Genomic DNA, 26,824 nt, shown 5'->3' with positions numbered 1-26,824 from the left:
AGCATTAAGCACGGTGGACAGTGAGTGGTAATAGAGACATTCATAATTAAGGAGGAAAAATACTTCCTTTGAGTACTTTGGCGGATGATTTTATGGCTGTCTGTGGACTTCATTTGTCAGTGAATTATTTTCACAATAATGCATATGCCGTCACAAAACTTAGCAGGTGTAAAGTTGAGGTCAAAATGAAGGTTGGGTTCAAAGATGGACGTTTGAGGCTGGTGTGATCCTATTGCCAGATGATATCTACAGTTATATTAACCCAGAATAACTGCCATTGATGTTTAAAAACTTGATTTGCGACAGAAGGATACGGGCAAGAGTGAAAAGGAAGGCTTATAAGATGGTAGCGAGACCAGCTTTGATGTATGATTTTGAAACTGTGGCACTGACAGGAGAGAAAAGACAGGAGGCTGAACTGAAGATGTTAAGATTTTAATTGGCAGTGATTGGGAGGGACAGGATTAGAAATTAGTGTATTAGAGAACAGCTGAGGTTTAGAGTTTTGGAGAGAAAGCTAGAGAGGTGAAGCTGGGATGGTTTGGATGGGTGCAGAGGGATAGTGGTTATGTTGGGACAAAGGCTGATGAATGTTGAGCTGCCAAGCGGCAAGAAAAGAAGACCACAAAGAAGATTCATAGATGTAGTGAAGAATGATACGAAGAGGGTTGGCTTGACAGATAAGGTCGCGAGGGACAGGGTAACATGGAGGCAGATGATCTGCCGTGGCAACCCCTAAAGCAGAAGCAACAGAAGAAGATGATGATATAGTGCATTCTTCTACAACATCGAAACCATCTTCCTAATGTCATGTAGGTCCCTCGCGTGCTGCAGATTAGGGGTGTTCAGGGACGCTCAGTCTGACTGGGCTCTGAGGAGTTTGGAAACTGGATCAATGCCTTGGGCTCTCTGTTTTCTTGAGCAGCTTTTAGCCTGCTGGGAGAGGTTGCTGCTGTTGGAGAGCGTTGTTGCCATGAAGGGGTGTGCTGGGTTCCCAACAATAGTTCAAAGTATCACCCACATGAATGTGAGGATCAAAGATTTGCCAGCGCAACATTGGATTGTAATGGCACATTATTTACTTCACCTGTCAGTTGAATTGTTGTATACTGATAGTAAAAAGTGATGGAAGATGCATATTTCCATTTCACTACGTTGCTTTGCCCCATTCCACTGTATGGTCGTGCTGACCTTATTAGAATTTGTTTGCTGTTTATGTGAACAAGACCTTTCTTAAATCACATTGGTCAACCTACATTTACACGCGCTATCAGATGGGATGTGAAAAGCGTGCCGCCGCAGCTTAGAGGAAGAGCACCGCGGATAAATTCGCTTTAGAGCACCGCGGCACCTGTGACATACAAATAATTTGGTTCTCAGAGGTTTACACTGCGCAAAACAATAGCACCTGTAGCGCTGGGTGACAACTTATCTGCCCCAGCTGAAACAGGAACAACATGCTCTGTCTCAGCGGTAATCTTTGATCAGCTGAAACGCTTTCTGTGATAAACATTGACTCGATCCCCATGGGCAATCACTCTATAGTACTGGCATCATGGGAGGTAATGTATGCATAGACGTGTTGAATTCGCCTTGGGCCCCTCGCACAAACACTCACACACACGCACGGACACACACCGTGCACAGTGAGATGAATTGCTACGCCACCTAGAATAAATACATATCAGCTACAGTGAGCTGGGGCGCTTTGCTCTTTCCTATTAATCCTCAGCATGGTGATTTATTGCAGCGTGCTTGTCAACAGCCATATAGTCCCCTGGAACTGTGGCCATCCGGGAGAAATAGTAGAGTTTAAGACTAAGGCCCAGCAGCTGCCCCGTAGTCTATTTATGTGCATTCTGGTCTGGTCCACGCTGAGGGTGAATATATGGGTTGGTTGAACAACAACATTTTGCGCTAAGAGGAATGGGGCTGTAAAATAATCTATTTGCCATAATCCAAGTTTTAAATTGATGCCTTCCCAGATGTCACTGTTGTAGAGATTTGCATTTGCCAAGGTGAAAGGCCTGGATGCTCAGAAATCAGTTGTGCGCAGGAGAGTGAATGCTAAAGGGTCCTTCTGTAAGTTATTTTTATACTGTGTATGCATGGCACTGCATATTCAGCTCTGGGTGTTAACTCATCCGTTTGATTAATATGACTTCCACTGAAAAACACAAGAGTGGCAGTAAAGCAGTGGGACTCTTTATTTAACAGCACCATCTAGTGGGCATCTCTGTGGCAAATAATTCATAATTCAAATGACAAATGAGAAATCTAAAACTGCGAATTGATCCTGACACTAAAGACTTGATCAGACTTTATACATTGATCAATTTTATGTTCACTTATTTATTTGAAGACAAGAGTCCTGCATGTAAAAGGAGAGCAAGAATTGTCCTCATATAACCATGAGATTTGATTTCTGCCTTAGAATTTTAGTGAACAGGGTAGTGAAGGACTTATAATCCTGCTTTTAATATGTATATGAATAATAATAAGAAGGAATCCACCTTGGAAGTTGGTACAGTGCAAATTTATTAGACCACATGTCCCAGTGTAATGTTTATGACACAGTTGCTCTAACTTAAAAGCACTGGCAATAAAGTCAGTTTTTCTGCTTCTGTAATTGTTACTCCACCAATACGCAACAGCTCTTTAATGGAAATCACACTTTTTCATGCTAAAATATAATTGGTGTTATCAATCATTATCACAAGCGCCTTGAGGCGACTGTTGTTGTGATTTGGCACCGTATAAATAAAATTGAATTGAATCAATGAATTTACTTTTCTAAAAAGGCAAAAATTGCAGTTATTTTCTTACTTCCTGAAAAGAAAAATAAATTTTAGTGGTTGAATGTTAACCTTGATTAATTTTTGACTTCTCAGAGAAGTTCAGTATGCTGGCTCAAATTTGAAATGAATAAAGTTTGTGGTTTATGACATAATACATATTAATATAACTGTTAGTTTTAAACAAGTTTTTGGCAGATTTCTACAATATTTGTGTTTTGTTTTTGTTACATTTCAATACGTTTGTTCACCACTGTGTTTGCACACTTCTAAGAAGGCCCGATACATGCTCACTCGCTAAAATAAAGGCTTTTTGGTACTTTTCTAAACCTACCACGAAAGCCTTGCATAGATTCATTTAGTGGAAGGTTTTTGGGCATTGTTTTTAATTTTCTTTGCTACAATTATTCCCCATACATGAGTGCCACTGGTTTGAGGGACACCAATAACTCTATTATCTTCTTTTCTTCTTTTTTTTTTTTTAAGAAGTTCCCCACTAATTAAAAGCCAAACAATTTATTTTAGACTTTTATCACTAATGAGTTTCCCCAGATCTGTGAAGAGTGGTGTATAGCTTACCTTATCTTACCAAATGTCACTTAAAAAAATAATCCACAGCTACTTGAAGGAAAGAAATCAAGTAAATTAATTTTTTACTCTAACTTGTCTCTTTTCTGCCAAACACGTTACACTCACATATGACTTTAGGGCAGGATGTGAAAGTCTATATATCTGTAACTGATAAGACAAAGAACCAGAGAAACTACTGTGAAACTACTCGAGTGGGCCTCACATCTGAAAATACAGTATCAACTGTAATTATTGCAACATGAGCTTTATTATTTGTGTCTCACTAGATTTAAAAAAAAAAAAAACAAATATAATTTTACAAACACCAAAGCATCTTAAACTTCAACTGCTGTTTTCAAACAGGATGACAATTTTTTTTGGATTGATTTAATGTGAATATTGACAGTTACAACACATGACTCAGAAAACCCACAACAGGAACAGAGCACCTTTTTCATACTGCAGATGGCAAGGACACTTTGACTTGATAGCTACATACAAAAAACAAATAAGGCCACTCCACTTTAAAGCGTTATTGTCTGTTTGAGAGAAGACAGCGGCTTTCTTTGACTGAGTTTCCGCAGTGGTAGAGGACCTAAACAGTGGAAACTAAAAAGGTCTACGGAGCTCACACATTTCACGGGTCACTGTCACATGTTACATTTTAGAGGGAACTGCTATGGCTAATGTAGGTGATTATGAAGTTTCCAATGTGCTTTTCAGAAGAATGAACTTTAAAATGTGGTAAAAAACAAAAAACCACAGGGTAGATAAGCCACTGCTCATTAATTTTCAGCAATTACCCGTATTAAAAATGTTATGACAATGAAATGGAAGGACATCACTTTAGTTTGAGTTTAAAGCTACATTAGTATATTTTATTACCTCTTGTTTGCATCCGATGAAATAAGCCTAAAATATTTATAACACTGTTTACTCTGAATGTTCAGTTACCACAATTTCACATCACTGTTCAGTGAGATTAAATCAAATATGCTAGGTAAACCTTGATGGTCCATCCGTGAAGAATATTTCAGTTACTAGAGATTGAACAAAGTTGGATTGGCTGTTACAGTCAGATAGTTACAATGATTGACAGCTAGATGGCGCTGTGAGGCTGTATTTGCAAAGAAAGCCCCCCTCCTCCAAAACAAACCCATCTGGTCATCTCTGCTCCACCTACCCATTTTATTTAGCTCCTCTCTGTCTCCAGCTCTGTTCTTCACCTCTACACCTCATCACTCCTTCCATCTATCTCTCACCCTTCTCTCCTCAAGCCTCTGTATCCGTTTCCATCCATCTTTATCGCTTCCTCCCTACTAACCCCCACCCCCCACCTGCTCTGTCCTCTACTGAGCAGCAACAGCCTGGGTTTCGCCTCCGGAGGTCACTAGCTCCATGAGGCTTCCTGAAGATGGTCGGTTCACCCCGGTGGCCCAGCTGAAGAACATTCTGAGGAGGGAAAAAAAAGAAAGGAGGAAGAACTTTTTGAGTAGTTGAATAAAACCTTCAATACCTTTTCATGTTCATTCTTATATATATTATATATGTACAATGTGCTGAACCTTTTGGTTCTTAGTAAGTGTGTTTGCTTTTTCCAGTTTATTTGTTGGAGTCAAGGAGGCACAGATGTGTCTGGAAGATGAGCCACACCTCAATCATATTCCCCTGATTGTTTTATAAGATGCTGGCAGCGTCAGTTCTCTTTTGCTTTCCCTCTGGTGGGCTGGTTTTATTCCCTGGGCGACATCCTGCTCTATGACTGCAAATTCACAGCCTAAAATGGTACTGTTAACTAGGGCTGCCACAAACGATTATTTTGATAGTCGACGTAATCGTGACTAGTCGACTAATCGTGGCAGCCCTACTGTTAACTGCAGTTAAATACAACGCAATGGTCACAGAGTTAGTTTCTCACTCAGATCTGCCACTCGCTCAATACATGTGCATCTTATGTTGAAAACAGTCAGCTTAGAGCTTCATTACAGGATATCGCTGATCAGTGGTCGATGTCAAAGCTATATTTTTCTTTAATATACTGTCTGTAGTTGTAACCTTATTCTTTGCATACATTTACAACTCTTTCCGTTTATCCCCCGTTACACGCCAAATAACTGATCAGCATACCTAAATTTGTGGGGTTTTTTTTAGTTAAATAAACCGATAACTCAACACCAAAGATGCCTTCAAATACCACGTGAGCTAGTCTGTTAACTTAAAACAGTAACATAAAATCTAAGTAAAAATAGCTTATACTGGAAATCAGTTTGGTTTAATAGATGAACAGTGGCCAGAAAGGTAAGCACAGAATAACAATAGGTGCTAAAACAAACTAACCGCCACCTTCATTAATTTCGGGTCACATAGACTGTTTCTATTTCTGTCTCCAGACCCTCATCTGTTTCCTACGGGATTATCAAAGTGGATCAAATCCCATCTAATCTTCACTGGCCGACACAGACATAAACGCAGCCAAAGCCAAAGCCAAAGCCAAAGCATTCATTCAGTTGTACACCAAGGATTAAAAGAAATTAACAAATTTATCAAAGCTTTAAGTAAAGGCAGAGTGGCTCATGTAGCTCAAAGTTCTATTTGTTAATAGAAGTTTAATTGTCTCATTGCTGTTTAAAACCCCCCAGAAAAAGTCTATTTTGCCATCTTGTGGTGCAATTCTATATTTTAAATTTTATTTCTTTTTGGGTTAATGATATTCATATGCAGCCAAACCTTCAGATCCTCAAAAGAAACCAATTCCAGTTCATGAAGATGTCAGAATACATAATATACATATAAACAAAACAAATCTGTCCTAACAGATTTTTTAAGCAGCTACTTGCAAAACACTTTGTATTCTGTGTTCATGCCTCCTCATTCTTGTGCATAATTAGACATCCTCAGGTATTTCCAGTCACTTTAATGTAACGTAGTTTGATAGCTGGAAGTGTTTCTGTGATCCCAAGCATCAAAGGTAAACGTGACGATTACGGTGTCAGTCCCTGAGAATCAAAGAGCTTCTTAGTCCAATGCTGAACAATCAGAAAGAAATTCTGTTTCTTTGCCCACACCATCTTAATAACAGTGTGAACAATTGAGAGTCAGCAGGGGGGCCGTTGTGAACAGAAACACGCAGAGGAGCTGTACAGCAGTTGAACGATATCAAAGCATTTAAGAAGTATATTAATTTAAAATGTGAATGCCCTAATAGAGTGCAGTTGGAATTTTGCATAATAGGGCTCCTATAAAACTGAACATCTTGAACATTTCACCATTTGAAAATTGATAAAAACATATACACACACCCCCAATCTAAATAAAAACAAAGAAGAGAAAAAGACTGCTTTGGCACTCACTCTGCAATATACTCCAGCGGTGTCCAGGTACTGAAATCTGCTTTAGGCATGAACTTCCTGTTCATCGGCGTATCCAAGGTAACGCTGCCAAATGAAGCCAGATGACAATCAGGGTGAGTAGCTGCGTCTGAGCAGCACAGAGGAAGCAGAGTGTGCAGACTGCAGCATCTCCACACATACTATATATCACATGCAGTTTCTGAGGGGTTGAAGTCATTTTATAAGCATACTAAAACTGCATTTTACAGGAAAATCGATTATTCCGTATAAGTTAGACATCAACATTCAGCTTAAAGAAAAAAAATGTTTAGGAATTATGGCAAAAGGCACAGGAGGCTTATTTTAAACTTGAAACAGCCATCGCTCAGACAATAAGGCTTGCAGTTTATGTGCTTGAGTGAGGACATTTGCATTGGGCGTGTTATCATCTGCCAGGGCAATCCTGTATTGTCAGACTGTGTATTCCTGCAAAAGCCATACAATGGGTAAACAACATTTTTATTCTATACTGTGCTTTGCAGAAATGTTCGGGTTACTATATGGTGGTGCCACAGCATCAGAGACCTGCATGCAGCAGAAATGCAAGTCATGGGGCTAATGTTAAACAGATGTGACAGAATGCTGGAGAGGCAGCCTGGCCCCATACTGGAGGAAAATGCAGCCAAACAGAGCGCGAGGGGTGGATACACCCCCTAACAAGACATTTCTTTCTTCTCATGATGACAGTGCAAAAGCTGCTTTTATATCCAATAACTAATGAGAGAGCGCAATGATGCAAATACAGCTGTGTGTCATTCATCTAAAGCATTCATGTGCAGATCCACCGCGTGGAACGGGCACCCTTATTCATCTTTTATTCCTGCATCTTATCCTCACCTCGTACTTATCTATCCAACATAACAAAGAATACGTGGCACAGCTAATTTTATAGCTTTCATCTTCAGTCCTTTCACCGACTGCTTGCCGTGCTGGTGTATTTAAAGCAGCTCTATACATGACTTTTATGTTATGGTGAATACAGAACACATTTTTAAACCTGCGTCTGTAGCACAAAAAAATGACTTGAATTCATCCTACCGGTTTGTCAGTCCTGTTTTATTAATAAAAGTCTGCTGCTGGATATGGATTAGAGACAAATCTGTTCCCTAAAAATATTAAAAACACACTAGAAGAAGCAATATACAGTATTACCCTGCAAGCGGAACACCAGCACACTATCCAAGGAAAAAAAAAAACTTTTTTGTCATAACATACAGTACATGCTTTTGCTAATACAGGAAATCTAGGGGTTTCTGTGTTACCATAAAATCAACTATTTTTACCCCATAAAAACAATTCAGGTGGGATCTGAAAGGTTAGTCCATGTCAGCAGGACGAACAGGAGTGCAGAGGCACCTGCAGACAATTCCTTGGTAAAACCCAGTGTGGAAAAAGAAGACATGTAAGACATGCAAGTGTAAGATTTATTTCTGAGTAAAACCCAGGGAGCCACGTTTCCCTTTTCATTTCCATTTAAATTCTAATTACAAACTCACTACACACAGTAATGAACAGTAACTGTATAATATAATTAAAGCCACTTGTTTTCTCATAATAAAAAGAGCAACTTGTGTTTTGAGGAAAACACATTTGTGTGAATTGTACAGTCAAAAAAGCTTAAAAATATATTAAAAACTATTGTAGCTTCTTATTTTAAAAGGTTAATAAAATCATGCTAGGCCATATAAAGCTATTAAATTCTATTAGCTTCAGTTTGTTGCTTTTTGCTAGCAGGGATAAACCAGAGATTTTACACATAAAGTGTGCTCAGGATCATCTCGACTAAGTTTTAAAATCTTTGAAAAACAGACTGGGGATGAAAGTTGGTAAGGACTGCTTTTAATTATTCAATACTGATAACTTTGTTTCCTGTAAGTCTGGCTTTCCAGTTGTATCTGCTGTAAATACAACTAATCTAATCTGAGGGTGAGAAGAGAGCAATAGACTTTTCTAGTTTTAATCTAGCAGAGAAGACTTTTTGTTGATTGTTCCTTTAAGGACAGCACATGCTAGAGCTGCTTTTGTACACCTTGATTGTGTTTTATTTCAGTACTCACGGTAGTATAGCGACAGCAGCAGTGTCGGCAGGCATCCCACTGTTTTTTGCTGCGAGACTCTGACACAGCTGGTGGACGGCTGCTTTGGCCATGCCATATCCTATCATGCCTGGGGGTTGCAGTGGAAACATTATTATTTTAGTATCCTGGAGAAAATTCAGCTTGCAAAAGGCAACGCACAACACAATATAATCGTTACACAGAAAGTGGACGGTACTGATTTGTTGAGAGGGGTCAAGTGGACAGACCAGACGTCTGTGAATCTATGTGAGGAACATCTTGAGACTTTCAAATGCTTCCCTGTCTTTTACATGGTTTGTAAATGTTAATATCGACTTAAGGCTTGACAGTCTGCTTACTTGCATACTGAATCTGTACATGAGCCCAGCCTGGGAGAACGAATTTTCTGACTCTTCAGCATCTGGAAACAGTAAGCGTCTCTTCCCCCTAAATGATCTTATGAGAGGCTTATAAATCCCCAACCAATAGAAACGAGGGGTGGTGGCATGACTTTGCTCTCAAGCTTTTGTTTTTCCTGCAAGAGCAAACACTAGTAAGGAATACCAGTCTTGCAAATGCATCCACTCACTGTATACTGACCAGATTAGAATGCGAATTTAGACAACCAGACATGTTCAGCCCATCATTAAAAAACAAAAATCTGATTTCTGGCTCTGTTGCATGAATACATATACATTCACCTGAAAACATTTTGGAAAGAAGGGAAAAAATAGAATTTACACTATGCAGACCCACATTATTATCTGCAATATAATAGTTCCAAAACATGTTGCGAATTTGCAATTTTGAGTTGTTATAGTTTGCATTAGACGTTTGATAACCGCTGCGCCATCATGCTGATCACCTCTCTCATCTGCTTTATTCTTCAATAACTAAGCTTAATTATTTAGTCTTGTAACAGACACACTCAATAGTTACCAAATGATTAAACTCCAAATCTCATGCTGATAATTTAGTGATTCTATCTAACAGCAGCTGCAACTGGTTGCAGAAAAACAAATGCAATAGGTGCCAACTAAGGTTTTTCCAGTTATATACTGACTCTAGGATTACCACTGCATCCACTGGAAGTCTCTTCATAGTGTCTTCATCTCTGTTCTGTATGAGAGACTGGTTTGACTACTGACTTATCATCTAGTGAATGTTAAATGAGGCCAGAATGGAGTTCTCCAAGGAATTTAAAAGGCTACAAGTTGCATATCTGGGAGGATAATCACAAACCATGAAAATTTCACGAGGCCAAGCAAAGAGCTCTGCATTCCTTTTGAACTGTCTGGGGTTCAAACTCTGCTCTTAAGCTTAACTGTGGGGTCAAATTCTCAAAAAGGGCAGTCATAAAATTTCCAACCTTTTCTTCACCTGCTGGCTTTTTGTTTTTTCTTTCAGATTTCTAGTAAATTGGGTTTGCTCCTCAGAGAAAGAAGCTAAGAAACAAGATTGATGTGCTACTGGGGTATGTTGAGCCTAAACCCAACTTTGGTAACTTACGCTGAACACAGAACCAAGTCGTGAGCAGGTTTTTTTTTTTTACCAAGTTTTGGGTTGAAATTGGCCGAAAGTGCCACATTTTTAGTTTCTTTTCACAACTTGCCCCAAATGCAGTATATATTCTTTACTGAAGGAAAACACTTTACACATGTTGGACCTTACTAACACCACCAAAATGAAGCTCTAAAGTAAAGTTACAGAAATGCAAACTACACAAACTGGAAATGTACAAAAAGGGAATTTTCATGTAGATGATGCAGAAAATGCATATTTTTTTGTGGTCCCTGTTATGAGGGTCATGCCCGTTATCTCTGACTGGGTTTTAGGTTTTGTCAAGACAGCAAACACAAAGAAAGCCTGGGTTTGTAAAATCTGCTGCATCGTAAATCCCTCTGAAAGACAACGAGTATGACAAAAACTTTTAACTACTTTAAACATTTGGCCAACCCAAAATCAACGTACATTTTCAGTGTATTAAACGATTCCCTTCATTTGGTCTGTTAGCTCACACACCTGCAGCATTTAACAGCCTTTTCATCCATTAAACTTTGATGAACAACAACAAAGTCAAAGTCAGTACAATTACTCATCCTAATATCCTTTCCTGTTTCCTCTTCATAGATGATCTGGATTTGGCTTATTAACTCTCCACTCATCTTGTTTGATCAAAGCACTCAAAAAAAAAAAAAAAAAAAAAAAAAAAAGGATGAGTGTAGGTGCCTCTTAAACCAGTTTGTTACATTTCTTAACATTTGGTACTTGTTATTGCCTTGTGTTTATTTAGAATTTGAAGATTTTTTTCCCCACATGTTTACTATGCAGAGCTCTACCTAAGTGCTTGCACTACAGAGAACAACTAAAATGCTTTAGTCTGATAAGTTAGAACACTGCATGGGGACATTGTGTGAGGACCAACAACTGCTGAGTCACTGTCTTCCTAAGCCGGCAGCCAATGAGCTCTTCGGCTCTGTGTGGGCTGCTGAGCCAGGGCTTTGTGTAGCTGTAGAATTGGATCATAGCCCATCACATGGCCAGCTTGGTCACAGGAGGGGTTTTTACAAATCACATGGCCCTGGATTTAAGCCTTTATGGACACTACATGAGCTGAAGAGCTGGACCAGTATCACATGGTAACAAGGCTGCAACTAACAAAGTATTTGACTATACCAATTAATCATAGATGTAGACTTTAATTAATTAAGTTGAATAAAGTGATTTCTTTGGACTCTGTCTTAATTGGTTGTTTAAGTGGCTGAGTATTAAACAACCCCATGGACGGCCTGTTCTAGTATGTAAATAAACACTTAGGCATAAAATCGTTAATTTTAGACACTTTGTTCCTAGCACCCTGTCGCAAAAAACAAACTTAATTTGTTCTAATTTCATTAATTTAATATACAAAAACAAAGCCAAAGATATCACAGTTTCACAGATATAAAATGTGATTTTGCACCAACAAGATGAATGCTGAAGAACTATTAACCAAAACACAGGAGTGGTACATCTTAAATACTACCTACAGCATCTGAACAGGGTCTGACAGTCATATCGTTAAGAAGCAGGAAAAAAAAAATCCCTGAAAAACCTGACACAGGAACTGAAGAATGCATCTAGCCCTTCAATGAATCCATCTACTCCTCACTGAAGCCTCATGAGAAATTGTTTCAGTAGAAGGCTGGATGTCAAGAAGATATTATTCGTGAAGGAAGGCAAATGGCGAGAAACAGCTAAGGTTTGCCAGATTACAAAAAAAACTGCAGTGAAAACATGTTGTATGGAGCGATTAATCCAAATTTGCACATTTCAATAAATCGCTACACCCATTTCCCATTTTTTTGGAAAAAATTAAATTTAAATTTACTTTTGGTCTAATTTATCTACTTTCATTAACCTTATTTTTTTATTTATTCACTCTTGCCCCAGATATCTTAAAACGATTAAGCAGGTCACGGTTGAGTCGATTGCTCAACAATACAGGGGAAGGTTTATAGTAGACAAACATGCTGTTTTGGCAATCAAACCAATTACTTTTTGTTTGTGAAACAGACTCACTAACCAGTGAGCACCACTGCTGCCGCAGAGCTCATCAGCGATTCTGTCTTGCTTCTTGGATCAATGTTATCGACACATTTCGCCCCCAATCGCACACACTGCTGTGAGCAGGTGCGCCTCTGATCAGTGTGTCAATTACCCTGGTCAAAGTCTGTAACCCTGAGGAGCGGGCCATCAGTTCGCTATGATGAGAACAGTAAACACGCAACAAAAACTGTGTGCCTCACCTCCAGTGCCTGACTGGGCTGCTTTAGCTCCAGCCAGAGTCAGCAGTCCACCTGTTTTTAGGTGCAAGGCAGCAAGGTGGCTGGAGATGGTTGAGGTCCACACGCTCTGTTTCCACATCAAATCACTATTTTTGTACAAGTCTGTAGGAGAATACAGAGAACAACATCTTAGACTGGCTCTTCAAAGCAGTGCCGAAAGCTACGAGTACCTCTAAAAGGTTTGTTTGATCTGTACAAAAACTTGATTAAAAAAGATCAAATTACCATTTTTACAGGATTACTGTGTCAGATTATTTCTTGACTTGGACCAGAAACGTCCTGAAGTCTTACCAGACTGCCTGATAACCCTTCATTGCCAAAAATCATTGCTGGCACGTAACTCATCTATTAAATGGCGAATTGCTGTTTATAAACACTGGTATTTGTAAAGATTTAATACACTAAGTTGTTAATCTGAGCCGGGTAGACCAGCTGTTTTGAGTAGCTTCAATAATGCCAGCCTTTTCATCTTTGCCAGAAAGCGAGTGCCTTGTCCTCCAAATGTTTGAAATGGCTGAATTTGCGGCAACCACAAAATTCTTATTAGCTGGACAGTGCACATCAATTCTGGCACTTCAAGAGAACTGCTGCTTTCCCTTTGCTGCCAGGTACAGCTATGGAATAAATACCAAAAAGCTAACTGGCAGAACAAAAATCTGGCAAGCTTTTGGCCCCGCAGAACAAGATTTAAACACTTCTAAGTAAATGAGATTCAAGAAAAAGTCTAATCACAAATATCCCTTAGACTTTATTTAATTACAAAGCAAATTGTTTTCAAGTTCACAATTATGCATGGGAGACTGCAGGAAAGCTGGCTGATTATTAACACCAAAACAAATAATAAAAAAAAAAAAAAAAGGTTGAACTCTGACCTTTGGAACTACAGTTTCCTCCCGCCCATCCTCCCGCCGCGCACAAGATGGCATCCACTTTCTGTTCCCCTAGCAACTGGGCCACATCTGCCGTCACCTGCACAAAATGAGAGCTAACTGCTAACACAATGACATAAAGCCACTGGGCAGACGCACGAGCTGAATGGCATTTAAATGTCAACTAAGCATCAGCTGGAGAGTGTTTGTTCTGGTAAACAAACAAAGGAGGATAGCTGTAGAAATTATCCTCACTCAGTCAGTGTACTGTTAGATTTCTAAAAACACACTTTTCATTTTATAAAGTGCAAAAAATATCTTACCAAAAGCAATTATACAGAGAGAAAGGATGCTACCGATTTTTATCAAGGTCACATAAAATGGGCAAAAAGAGATGCATCAAATGATAAATATATTTCTGTGTGTCAAATAAGACCGCTCAGATCAGCTTTAATAGTTTTACCTACCTTGGGTTTTTATACCTCTCTACCCTTAGACGCTCTCAATGAACAGATTTGAACTATAAAAGCTACTAAGGGGTTCAAGAAAAAGAAGTACAGTTTAGATAACCATTAATGCTGCCTAAACAAATAAGAAAAAAAAAATCATCACAGTAATCGGACTCTATCATAACCTCTCTACTACAAAAACCGAAATCCCCACTTTCTCAGTTGACCTGAACGCAGCATTAGCTTACACACATTTTAGCAACTCTACTATTACTGAACAATGCAAATAGTTGTAATAATAATAAAAATAACAATAATAAATTTAAAAAACAACAAACAAATGTCATTAGAGTTATACCAAAGTCATATGAAAAGTCTGACTTTAGCTGTCGCAGTAACAGCCCTACTCCTGTCTGTTAACGCTTCAGTTTTTGCACTGATGAGTCAGAAAGATCTGCAGAGCACCTGTCCTGCTTGCTCGGTGAAAGACTCCGTCATCTTCACGATCACGTTTTCATTAGCCTCTTCATTTGCAACCATGTCGATGCTGGCGACCCACTATTTAGTGCACAGAGAAAGAGAAATATAGTTAGCTCACCGTTTATCAGTGCTAGCATGCTAGCGTTAGCTGTCACCACTCACCCATCCTTTAGATTTGAAATACTCGACACACTTTGAGCCCAGAGCGCCTCTCCCACCGTAAATGATCACCCGGTTAGCAGCCATGTTCACGCTCCAGTTACCCGTCAGGAGTGAGAGCGAGAGAGCTGCAGGGATTGAGCTTAGAAGAGCAGAAGGAGGAGGAATAGGAGGCGTTTCTCTGAATGAGCAACAAGTTGGTTGAACTAATGCTGCGTTCAACGACTGTAGGAAATCACCCACTCCAAAGTGAATCCTGAAGCGAAACAAGCTGAGAGCTGAAACCAAAAATTGCAGTTCTTGAAATAGGCACTGGAGAGCGAGTCAATTCCCACAGCCAAACTTTACAGCAATAAAAAGCACGTGGTCAATGCCAATACACTGAAAAGGAGTATAGAAAACTTAATAATAATAATGACTTTAAAAAATAACATGCTTATGTTACAGGTAAAAGTTTGTCCTCCAAGGATAGGAAACTGTACCTGGTAACTCTCTGCTAATTTGATTTTCAAAAGCTCTGTTCTTAGTAACCAATAAAACTATTTACATGTACATGGCAAGCCATAAAAGGTAGAACAGAATAGCTGTTGTCCTTGACATTGTGTGTAAATAAAACATGTTTTTGTTCAGAAAAGGGTAAAAACATAAAGACTTTGTTTTTTTACTATACAGGCACACATAGCATTATTTCAAAATTTCATAGCTCATAGTGAGTCTACGCTAGATAGTCGCAACATTGGTGCCCTTAACCAAAATCCCTATGGAGAATATGAATGGGATTTTACTTTCAAGTCTCATTGTTTGAGTTTTATTGTAGAAAAATGTTCACGTCTGGTTTGAAAAAAGTAGATGGCCAAAATACCAAACCCAAGGCTTCAAAAACCACTTTTAAAAGTCTTTTCTACAGTTTGTCTATCACACAAGGTTAAAAGTGAAAATGTTGTTAGATGGTTTGGATTATTTGTAAAAAAAAAAGAAAAGAAAAAAAATACACATCTTAATCTTTATCTTCATAGCAAAATCTTAGTTGGACAGAGTGATTCATCTTGTCTGAAGCTTGAAAATGTCAGTGCCCAAAAGCTATAATGGACACAAAGATGTTTTTAAATGACAAGTGCTTAAGTAATCTAATAGCCCAGGCTGCTCTGAGAATAGGTTTTCATTAAGGAAAAGTAAATGTCTACTGAGTTTTATCATACATGAATATATTACAGGCAAGCCTAGTGTGCAGTAATGCAGTTCTGCGTGAATTCACCTATAATGCTAAAATTTTGGTAATTTCCATTTTCTGTATAAAATTAATGCAGTAATTTCAGATACGTTACAAGGGGGAGAAACAATTAAAGGCTGATGTTTTTATATTTTGCATTTGAAAAAAAAAATAGCATCATTTTCACTAAATTGTATAATAGAAAAAAACTTGCAAATGTTGCAGATCTCTTAAACCATTTAATTTTATATAGTGAGCACTAGGTGCTGCTATAAGGCTACAAGGTTTACAACATAGGACTGAGCTCTGTCTTTCCATTAGTTGCTGCTGTGCTGCCTGTGCTGAGCCAAAGCGGCATGCCAACGAGACATCCCTGCCTCTCATGAATTATACAAACAAGATGGCCCTAGCTTCCTTGTCACTGTAGTGAAGCCCCGATCTGTCACCTCACCTGGATATGACACACACCTCTGCTACTGGGAATAAGTGCTTGGTTTGTCTAGTCTGACATAGGTGTGTGTGTGAAGACACACACACACACACACACACACACACACACACACACACACACACACACACACACACACACACACACACACACACACACACACACACACACACACACACACACACACACACACAGGAAAAAGAGGGTTAGAGAAGCAAATACACACCTTTCCAGTGTTGCAAACAAACGAATTACACCTTCCTTTCCTGCCTGTCTTCCTCTCTCCAGAGAAAATATATTAAAACAAACATGCACACCCACACATCTCCTCCAATGTGAGATGAGGAGAAACTGTGTGGGTGATGGGAGTCAGTGAGGCTGACCAAGTTCAATAGCTGGCTGATACAAAAGAACACATGATAATTATGACCCAGTATCTGGTTAGTTCAGACCTGAAAAAGAAATCCTGCAGCTTCCCAACATTCGACAAACAAACAGAATTAGAGCTGCATCAAAGGAACCTGTGCCAGGTTGAGTATTTGTCAGCAGCTTGGTATCTCATGGCATGAAGTGGACACAGTAATGACAACAGCAGCAACTGCTGTTGCAGAATGGGGTTTATTGGGGCAGTGGTGGTGCTTGTCCAGAGAGGAGAGATGATAACTGATAGGCTGCTAGTTTCAGAGCAAGGACAGGAGTTGGGGAAAAACTACGGCACTGGGAAGACAAATAAGACCAGAACTCTTGTGCCTTGAGGCGACTGGTGTTGTGATTGGGCGCTGTATAAATAAAACTGAATAAGAATTGAACTCCAAAATGAATGAAATGGCAACTTTTTCTTTTAAACTTTAATGATGTCTGTCCTTGGGCCTGAACTACTAAGCAAGTTTAATATACCCACAGTGTCTTTTATGTTATCTGCCTTAACTTAATGACTACCAGGCAATTACAACACAGTAGGTGTTGTAATTGCCTTAACACAGTGGTGTTAAAGTCCTGCGTTAGCAACATATGGTAATTGGCCAAAGCTGGCAACAATGTGTAAGTAACATAATCTTTAATGTTTACCTTTTGATTCTTTTCCAGTGCCTGTTATATTACTTAGATGCTCTGTTATGGTGTATACGTTCATTTTAGCACCATTCAGTCAGCCACAATCCTGTTGGTTTTAAGAACAGAACAAATATATCATCAGAAATAACTCAAAAAAAATAAACAAGCTTTCTTGCAAATCTAACATAGGGTCAGCAAGTTGCATACCAGGCTTTATGCCCCCATTTTTAGATTTATGTCATAGAGCGTTAGAGAGCAAAGAAATAGCTCTGACATAGCTTGGAGTCAGCAGGAAAAAAATAAGTAAGGAATAAGGTTCCCCCTGCTTAGAATCTGCATCCCCCATTGATGTTGGCTAGAGAAATTCTAAATGTTTAGGCAGTGTGCTAAAATTATAAAGCACTTTAATGTCTGTATAGCACTTTCTACTCCTCAGGAGACACTTCATTTATACTCTTTGATCCACCATCTTGGATGTAAACTGTTCTGGAGCAGGCTGTACATAACAGATAGACTTAACATCCAGGTCTCAGGAGTGACATCACCGCTGCCTTAAACCTGGATGAGACCTCTATGTTTTAAAAAGAAGTCTGATTGTGTAGAAGTCTATAGAAAAAAACAGCACTCAGCTCATTTTCCTGAGACTTTTTAAATACAGCATGATGTTCATTATGTGCATTATGGTCTCCATTAGAATCCAGAATGACAATAAAGGAGATCATGCTTCAGGGTGGGCCTACCTTGTGATTGATAAGTAACTGCCAGATGGGCGTGAATTGTCTCTACGTTCTCAGTGAGCTCCACTCTTCCCTCTTCACATCTGTTTCACAGCAGGATTTCAGTAAGCAATATGTGACATCATAGTAGCTACTTTTATTTTTATCATCTATGCCAAATATGCAGCAAAATACCTTTTTGATGGGAAAAACCTGGAATTAAACTAATTCTAAGCCTCATTGTACAAGCCTCTAATGTTTGTATTATACAGTACCATTGTTTTAGGGGGAAAATAACGTTAGCGGCAGTAGAAGATTTTAATCATGCTGCTTCATTCTCGTGTTTTCAGCTGTGCCCAGTACTGCTTAATATTTCATTTGATCTATTCTGTATAGATAACTTAATCAACTTGTAGTGCTCTGAAAAGTCCGCAGTGGAAATAAAACAATCCCCACTGTGCGTGACAATGTGCATTACTTTCTGCAACAATCCACAGCTCTGTTCCTAAAGATTTCCTCACATCTAAACTGTGGATTGAAGCAGCAGGTGAGGTTGTTTTTTCTATGACCATAAAAAGAAAAATAATTTCCACAGACATATACTGGTCCTAACGTAGCGGGATATATGAAATGTGTCCTTACGGTCTCTGATGTAGCGATTCTTCTCACTACATGAATCTTCCATTAAGTTAACCCGGTACAAAACAGCCTAAAGGGGATGCAATTCACAGTTCAACCAACAGAAAAACAGTGTGAAAAAAAGCTCAGGGTCTTTACCTTTTTAACTTCGTTTTACTCAATTTACATGTTTGCTTTAGAGAAGTGATTTTATTTTCATTTCCAATATTGCTCAGCTCTGCTGGCCTCTTTTAACCTTCCTAACCTCACACATTAAGCTCAGACTTTGTGATGTCTTTTGTCATCCCCGTGCCATGTTTTGTCGAGTAATGTTGATTGCGTGCGTTTGTCGTTGTAGTGCAGCACTTTGTGAAATTTGCTTTTGAAGCTACCTGTAAAAATACAGGATCACATTCATAAGTGGCTGTGCTCTGTTACCTTCTGGAATGTATTCTGTGCGTGTTTGAGCACACCGATGCCTTCAGAAGAGGATTAATACTGTATATAAATTCTGTGGTTATGCATAAAGCCATTACTCATGCATTTTAATGCATACATTTCTTGCTGAACTATTTTATACTTTGACTTGACACCCTACGTGTTCTGCCGTGTTAAAAAACAGAGCTTAAAGGAAAGGTTAGATTGTCTGAGTGAAACATTGGTCTAATGCAGGCTAAATTTGTACAAATATGAGTATTTATACATGCAGCAAAATCAGTTATAGAAAATATATTCTTGTACCTTCTATTTGGGAAGGTTAGTTTGTTAAAGAAGAAAAATGTTGTTTGATGTATGTTCAGTACAGAGCGATATAATGTTTGAATGCCTTTGCTATTCTTCAGCATGTGATAGTAATTCTGAATAAGTTAAACACACACATGAAATACTTGTGAAGACACGTGAAGATAAAACAAGTGTAGGTGCAGACAATAAAGCTACTGGTGTTTTGGCTTATTGTTACACTGTCACATCGTACTGAGACACTTGAATAGAGCAGGGCTCTATCAACTGTTATAACAGAACACCTGTGCTTTTCTTGCAGTGACAAGTTGAATTGCCCACCTCAATCTATTGATTTAACAACAGGTGTGTTAAAGGGCTGCTTATAGCAAGACTGGTGTTCTTAATCTGACACCCGTTTTCCATGTTAGAGAGTCGTACGTTCAGTCGTCAGAACAATTGAGCATTTTACACTAAAATATGGTTTCTACAGCATTTGGATGCAATTTTTAAATTGCTGCAGCATTTGTTTAACTTTTTTGTTAAATTTTTGTGTTTTTAAAACTGTGTTGAAGTGCTGTAATCTCTGTGGGTCTGGACACTGATGTTATACACTGTACATTCCTTGCATAACAGAGTAATTTAAAAGGTGACATTGTCTCAAATCAAATGCCAAAATTTGCAGTGTGCTTTTCCAGCATTACCCAGCACTCAAAGTGCTTTAGACTACAAGCCACATTTTGGTCATACAGCACTTAAATACAGTTATAGCACTTCATCTACCTCAGTAACCACAACATTTTATGCACAGTAGTAATGCTCAGCTCTCCTTAGTGAAAACAGGATACCACAAATAAAATAGAGTGCAGTCTTGACCCACCCCTCATTATTTTGCTAATGGGGGTGGTTGCTTATTGAAACATGCAAACGTACAAAGAAATATATTATGTAAGTTAAAAACTAAATCTATACAGTTCTAACAAGCTTGAAAGTCAATTCTTGGTATCACCACCTTTATTCTTCAGCACACTTCACTTATTCAAGCTTGCCTTTAACCTCTTCAAGTAGTCTTCAGGAGTAGTTGAAAGTCCAAGGGCATTCAAAGCTGCTCTTTGGATGTCGGCTGTCTTTTGTTCCATTCTCTGTCAAGATGATCCCACACTGCTTCCATAGTTTTGAGGTCAGGGCTCTGATTTTCATACATATATGACAATTTGAATCAAAAGTTTCACATTTGGATTCAGTCCATATAATTCGTTACCAGTGATTTTCTGTCAATTTCTTGTATAACTTTGAATGCTTCTGCCTTTTCTCCCAGTTTCCATTCCTTCAAAAGTTTGACAGCTACTCTTCCACTGAGACCATTCCTGCTGAGGCTTCTGCAAACAGGCTTTTTTTCATGGTGTTTGAGGCCAAGACTTAAGATACTGCTCAGGTGTAGATATTTTTTGGGGATCTGCCACTTCTTTTGTTAGCACCTTATCCAATTTCCTCAAGAGTTTCAACCTCCTAAGACCTGAACTCTTCCACGGCATGCATTTTAAATTTCTCTTTGATATTTGGGCATATTGGGACCCGATGAATGTAAAAACAAAGAATTACCAGATTTTATTTTATTTTTTTACCTTATTTTTGTTTTTAGGAAAACTAAGAGCCACATATGAGGATATTCATTTAAAATTTTGATAGAACAGTAGCAGCATAATGTCCTTGTAAGTGGATATCAGGCCCTTGTAGAGGAAAATTGAGTACTTTTTTTTTTTTTTTTTAGCAGCATAGTGCTTTTTTCCAATTATTTTTTTAAAAGTCAGGTCAAGGCTCAAAAAGCCCAAAGGCGCTATAAGGGTGGCAGCTCACAACAGTTTTTGTTTGTTACATGTTACAACAGAACATAGCTGTCAAACAAAACCCAAACAGTCCTGACCCGCGACAATATGAAACAGGGAAATACCACCGTGTAATCCATTTATTTAAACAATGTAACTGTATTCTAAATACCACCTTTTTAAACGGTAACTGTAACAGAATACAGTTACTGATATTTTGTATTTTAAATACGTAATGGCGGTACATGTATTCCGTTACTCCCCAACACTGGATAGGAGTGACAGAACCTTCTTACTATTACCACCAACTACGGTGTTGGATCAGACCACAGACGGCAAATAAGGTTTGTTTTAGCAGCTATGACAAAAATGACCGTACATCAGTTGAAATGTGAATGTGCTGACTTATTTGTGTAAATGCACCTACGTCATCAACATAGCAAGCATACTGTGGAAATACAGAATCTGAAACACATTGCCAGTGAAAGCAAATGGTGTTATACATGATTCACATCATCTTCACGCTTACCAGTCTGTTCAGTGACTCACTGTCATTATGTAAGTAACGTAAAAAAAATAACAAAATACTGGAATGGTAATGAAATACAAGTATTACATAAAATCCATCCACAAATGTGAAGTGAAGTATAATACTTCCCAAGTTTCTACAAGTTACTGCTTCAAAGTCTTCTTTTGAGCCCGGAGCAAGAAACACCTCAGATACTCTGATCAGAAAATCTTAGAGACTTGCTGGTGACACAGAGCTGCGCTAATTCTCTAATCTAGACAGGTGCCTGGCCTGTCAGAACACAGAAAGTGAGGAAGAATCTCGAAATGCTCGCTAATTGGTACCCAGCCTAAAGCCGAGTGAAAGGGAGTTATAGTAAAGTGATCTACATAAAATAAAAGCACAGTAATTATCTAACTTGTCTGTCTGAGCCGTCAAGAAGTCCCAAATTATAGCAACAAGTGTACTCTCCAATAGCAATGGTGTGGCATTGTTATCTCTATCAATTTATTCATGTAATCCATTTAATTTGATAACCTGTCTGTATCTCTTCCCCTTTTCTTAAAAACACTTCCTTCACAAAGCAATAATACTGCAAGTCCTTGCTTACACAGTGCATTGAAGAGGAGGACTCAAATTGTTTGTTGAAATCAAATTTCAAGTTTCTTCTGTAGCAGATAAAAGGTAAGTGTTTTGTTTTGGGTTTTTTTTGTTAAATTGCATCCAATTCTCATAATGTCTTGTAGCTGTGGACAAAACTATGTAAAATCAGTTTTCTGTAGACCTCTTTGCCACTGAAAATTTGACAGCCAGCACCATCTAGCCAAATTGTTGTGATTCTGCCACTCTTGACAGAGAACATAGATACATCCTCTCACCGGGGTGTCTCCCTCATGGACTTTGATTCTTTTGAGACATAAATCCAGCTTTTTCAGTCATCCCCAGGCTGTGTCAAACACCACTTTGTGGCCATTTGAATTCCAAGCTTCACTGTTGGCGGTTTGTAAATAGGTGCTTGGAGAGTTTTGGTCTGCTGTGAGTTTTTTGATTGCAGTGATTCATGACTTGAAAATGTGTTGGGTAGCTGAGCTGCTTGGAGTGGTTTTATTAATGGGATCTAATCAAACAGGGAGAAGCAGGATAGGCAGATGGCTGGCTGGCTGGATGGCTGACATGAGCATATTTGGGATCCTAAGCCAGAATCCTCATTTTACAATGACCACAAAATATCTGCACATTGCCTGCAAAGTACTGCAAACTGATTCAAATGTGATGGGAAATGACCACAAAGAGACATGTAGATAGATTGCCTACAGAGACACACAAAATAACCAATGCCATTCAAAAAGATGAATTAATTTCAACAAGGAAACAGAAATATATGACTGAAGAAAAGATGCAAGAATAGAAGCAAAGAGAACTGACTGCCTTAGATTGAGCCAGTATCCCAAAAAGACAATAGTAACAATCTGTACTGACCTAAACAAATATAAATAGGTTACATGGTGGATAATGCTTCTAACATTGGAAATTAGATCATTATGTTTCTGCAGCCTCACAAGTAAAAATTTAAACCCAAGTATTAAAATTTAAACATCTATGAGCCTGACAAAGCAAAGCTCGATGAATTCTTTGACATCTGGTAATACATTCTGTCTCTGGTTTAACTCATTAAAGATTAATCTGTTATGATGGAATTACTTTTCCACCTTCACATTTCTTAACATGTGTATCTTTTTTAAAACAATTTTAATCTTTTTAAAATGAATTATAAGGTTGTGAGATCTCTTTCTCTTTTATGAGAAATAAAACATTTCAGAAAGACTTCGTTTCCTTTTCTCTGTGAACACTAGATGTCCCCATGAGTCTTTAATAAAAATGAAACTCAGCCCAAGCTCTTGGTGTTTCTCTCGGCCTGTGAAAAAGCACTGTTTGGGGGATCATAAATACATATTTTTTCTATCAAGACCATGTAATATAGATGCAAATTAAGAGATTACACAGAGATTATGCAAAGAAGCAAGTGTACAGACAGTGCTAATGGAGAGTAAAAGACAAAGCAACTTGGCTAAATGCAGGGCAGTCTGTAGCATCACTGTGGCCTGCAGACAAAGCATGAGCTCAGAAAACAAAACCCTGTGCATTGTAGACCAGGTGATCCAAACGGGGAGGATTAGATAGTGAAGCTTGAGGGGTGTAATGGCTCAGATCTCCCAGCAACTCACCCTAAAGTGGATTATGAAGCTGATATTGGTGTCAGAAGTTTACTGGAGGGTGAGAGATGGAAGGAAAAGCAGGTCCAGGGTAATCTGTTGGTAGACAGACAAAGAGACATCTGCTACTGATGCTGGATAAAAGTACAGCTTGCCTCGAGTAAGATCAGCATGGAGAAGCAATAAAGTGATAGTGTGATACTGTTAGCGACTGGTGAGGGGGAGAGCTGGAAGAGAGCTTTCACACCAAGGTGAAGCTGTGATTAGAGAGAGATTGGAGTTAAAATCCCAGGGAATCTCCTGTGTCTGTCCAGGTGCTTATTGAAGTCTTACTTTTATGGGTGTGAGGGAAACAATCAAAATGGAGTTGGGGAGAATCAGGAAGGGGATTGATACATCTGTGCCAGGGACTTTGGGCTTAAAGATGGAGGAAATACGCTTGGAAGGAAAGCGTAGTGTAAAATCACCAGCAGCTGCTTCTTCTTGTCCAAAGTAGTTATGATTTTTTAAATCACAAAAATCCCATCACCATCTATTATTCTGCTTATCTGAATCTTCTGATTAACTTAGAAAGCAGAAAAAAAAGCAGACTTAAACTTTCAAAAGTTTTCCAAGGCAGAAATGCAGGTTTTTTTTATCCACTGTCTGCTGGTTGATGAAGCTCATTTAATTTGAAATAATCACGTTAAGAAAAGACTTCTCTAATTGAAGTTTGCACGCTGATAATTTCAAAATGTATTAGCAAAGTGACTGCACACACCAGTAGTCATGGGGGCACTGAGATGTAAACAACAAATAAATGCTTATTTTCTAAATGCTTATAGGAGATAGAATTGAAAAAAAGGAAATATGATGATAAAGGCGACATTTTCAGAGGTATAGTTCAGTCATGCAGAGAAAAGTCTTTTGCGAGAGTAACAAATGTCACCATTTTTCTACATCCTATTTCCATTCATCTCAGATTCATTTTGGAAAGCTAATGTTTGCATGTGTTGTCTTTTCATTTAGCATTTAAAATTTCAGCATGCAAGAAAGGATAGAAATAAAGGTGTCTGTGTTGATGGGGACGCCACACAACACTGTAAACACTGATATGAGTTTTATCATACAAAAGATAAAAGACGCATCTCGCAAAGGTTTCCTGGCTGATAAATATAAGTTTTATATTTATTTCTCTTCAGAGTCAGAAACAGTAAAAAGATGAAAACCTAGCTTTTGGTTGATGTTTGACATTTATGGTCAGATATCACAAGAAATCATCTTTGATGACTCAGATGTGCCGTGTGCTGCAGATTCAGACTTCTTTTCAAGATGCAACCTTAATGTTCATTAAAACGTTAAAATCCAGCTATCACTAGTTTAATTGTACAGTTGAGTGTCATGTATGTAAACCAACACACACACAAAGTACAGTAGAAAGAAAATAAATGACATAAAAAGAAAAAAGTCATACTTGGAGACAAATCTCCCTCTATCATTGTATTTCCCCTGAGCTCAAGAGTTTTTGGTAGTTTTTAGCAAATGTTCAAGGTTAAAATAATTAAGCTAATTAAGCTCCACTCTTATTTTAAAATACCAAACTTAACAACAGATATGTTCATATGAATATCTTTGTCTCTGTAGCTAATAAAACACTGAACAGGAACTGGATTTTAATATAACTCATTCATTTAATTAAAGCTTAAAGTTGGCGTTATTGCCACTTTGACTGAAAGACAGGTTCTAACACTGGTAGCTGTAGCTACTACTTACCTACCTGCTTGGCTTCAACGTAAATTCAAGTTGAACAGGGAACTGCACTCACATTGATTTTGTAGCATTGCTGGCGCCTTTTGGAACACTTAATGCTAAATAGTCTTCATGCGCAGCCAAGTGTGCTAGCAGACCATTTAAGAAGTCTGTCTTGTTGCTATGCTAATTAGCACTAATCAGCGCATTGGTCTATGTGATGCACTCTGCCAATCAAGTATTTTAGCTTGATTTAACAGCTCTGGACAATAACCAAAAAGGTGTGGCATCACTGTAGCTCAGTCCATCTTTCAGATACAGTCTATGCATTTTACTAGCAATGCATAGGATTTGCACTTCACTTTGCCTACAATGAGTGAAGGTTTTTGCAACCACAGCATACCTTGCTTGTAGACATCTAAAACCCACTTTGCATAGGTATGGGTTGAATACTTCTCCCAAATCACAGTTTCACTTTCACGACACTTCACTTTGCTTCACATGACTAGTGTTAAGCTAAATGAGCAACAGAAAAAACAGTCTTGCACACTGCCCCCTGGTGGAAGGGGCAGTGGTTTGCAAGGGTCTGCATAGGACAAGTTCACAACCACAAACTCCCATGCTGGTCCCTGGAGGACAAAAGTCACTAGCTGGATGGATAATTCCCTTAATGCTGGAGACTGTATAATATCTCTGTAATTTGTTTGCTAGATGTATAAATCAAGGGTTTTATCTTCACATACGTAGGCTGATTATATGTCATTATGTGACATATAGAGAGGTTAGTTTGATACAAGAGGATGCTGTGGACAGGGTAAAATGATTTTACTGTGGCAGCCTACAATTGGAGCAGTAGAAAAGAGATGTAGCTGCATACAGCAACATCAAACAGTAATGCTTAAAAAAACTGAATTCCCTCTTATAGGAAACATTAACATTATACATTTAATGTTAAGTTTAAGCCACACAAAGACATTTGTCACTAATATGTTGGTAATATGTCTGCGCTATATGAGAAAAATGTGTGATAACAGTGTTCACTGTGGCAATCACAAAGACTTTATGGACTTTATGACTCGTGATTAATAAGCAAGTAATGACATGTTCATAATAGCTATACAGACCATGTGTCCTTCTGCTTTAATTAGTATTCTGATGACAGGCATTACACATTTAATATGCTGTGCCC

General features: G+C 38.5%; 1 protein-coding gene across 1 annotated transcript; it reads right to left on the bottom strand.

Moving 5' to 3' along the window:
• Positions 1-3,613: 3,613 nt before the first annotated feature.
• qdpra (quinoid dihydropteridine reductase a) lies at positions 3,614-14,805 on the bottom strand. The gene is made up of 7 exons (XM_004553653.5): positions 14,599-14,805; positions 14,422-14,514; positions 13,511-13,607; positions 12,600-12,740; positions 8,812-8,920; positions 6,716-6,799; positions 3,614-4,817 (listed from the first exon to the last, which is right to left on the bottom strand). Exons 1-7 carry the CDS (start codon positions 14,680-14,682, stop codon positions 4,715-4,717), a joined length of 711 nt encoding a protein of 236 aa, XP_004553710.1. The 5' UTR covers positions 14,683-14,805; the 3' UTR covers positions 3,614-4,714.
• Between the last annotated feature and the right edge of the window lie 12,019 nt (positions 14,806-26,824).

The sequence above is a fragment of the Maylandia zebra genome, linkage group LG2, assembly GCF_041146795.1.
Source record: "Maylandia zebra isolate NMK-2024a linkage group LG2, Mzebra_GT3a, whole genome shotgun sequence".
Lineage (NCBI taxonomy): Eukaryota > Metazoa > Chordata > Actinopteri > Cichliformes > Cichlidae > Maylandia > Maylandia zebra.
The sequence above is the reverse complement of the archived record's forward strand: the minus strand, read 5'-3'. Positions and strand labels throughout refer to the sequence as shown.

What these genes read in the sequence shown, in the direction of transcription:
- qdpra (XM_004553653.5), bottom strand. Translation starts at nt 14,682, where the DNA reads ATGGCTGCTAACCGGGTGATCATTTACGGTGGGAGAGGCGCTCTGGGC. An exon ending in ATTTCAAATCTAAAGGATGG is followed by an intron (nt 14,515 to 14,598) that starts GTGAGTGGTGAC and finishes TGCACTAAATAG; the next exon opens with TGGGTCGCCAGCATCGACAT. An exon ending in AGGAAACTGTAGTTCCAAAG is followed by an intron (nt 12,741 to 13,510) that starts GTCAGAGTTCAA and finishes ATTCTCCTACAG; the next exon opens with ACTTGTACAAAAATAGTGAT.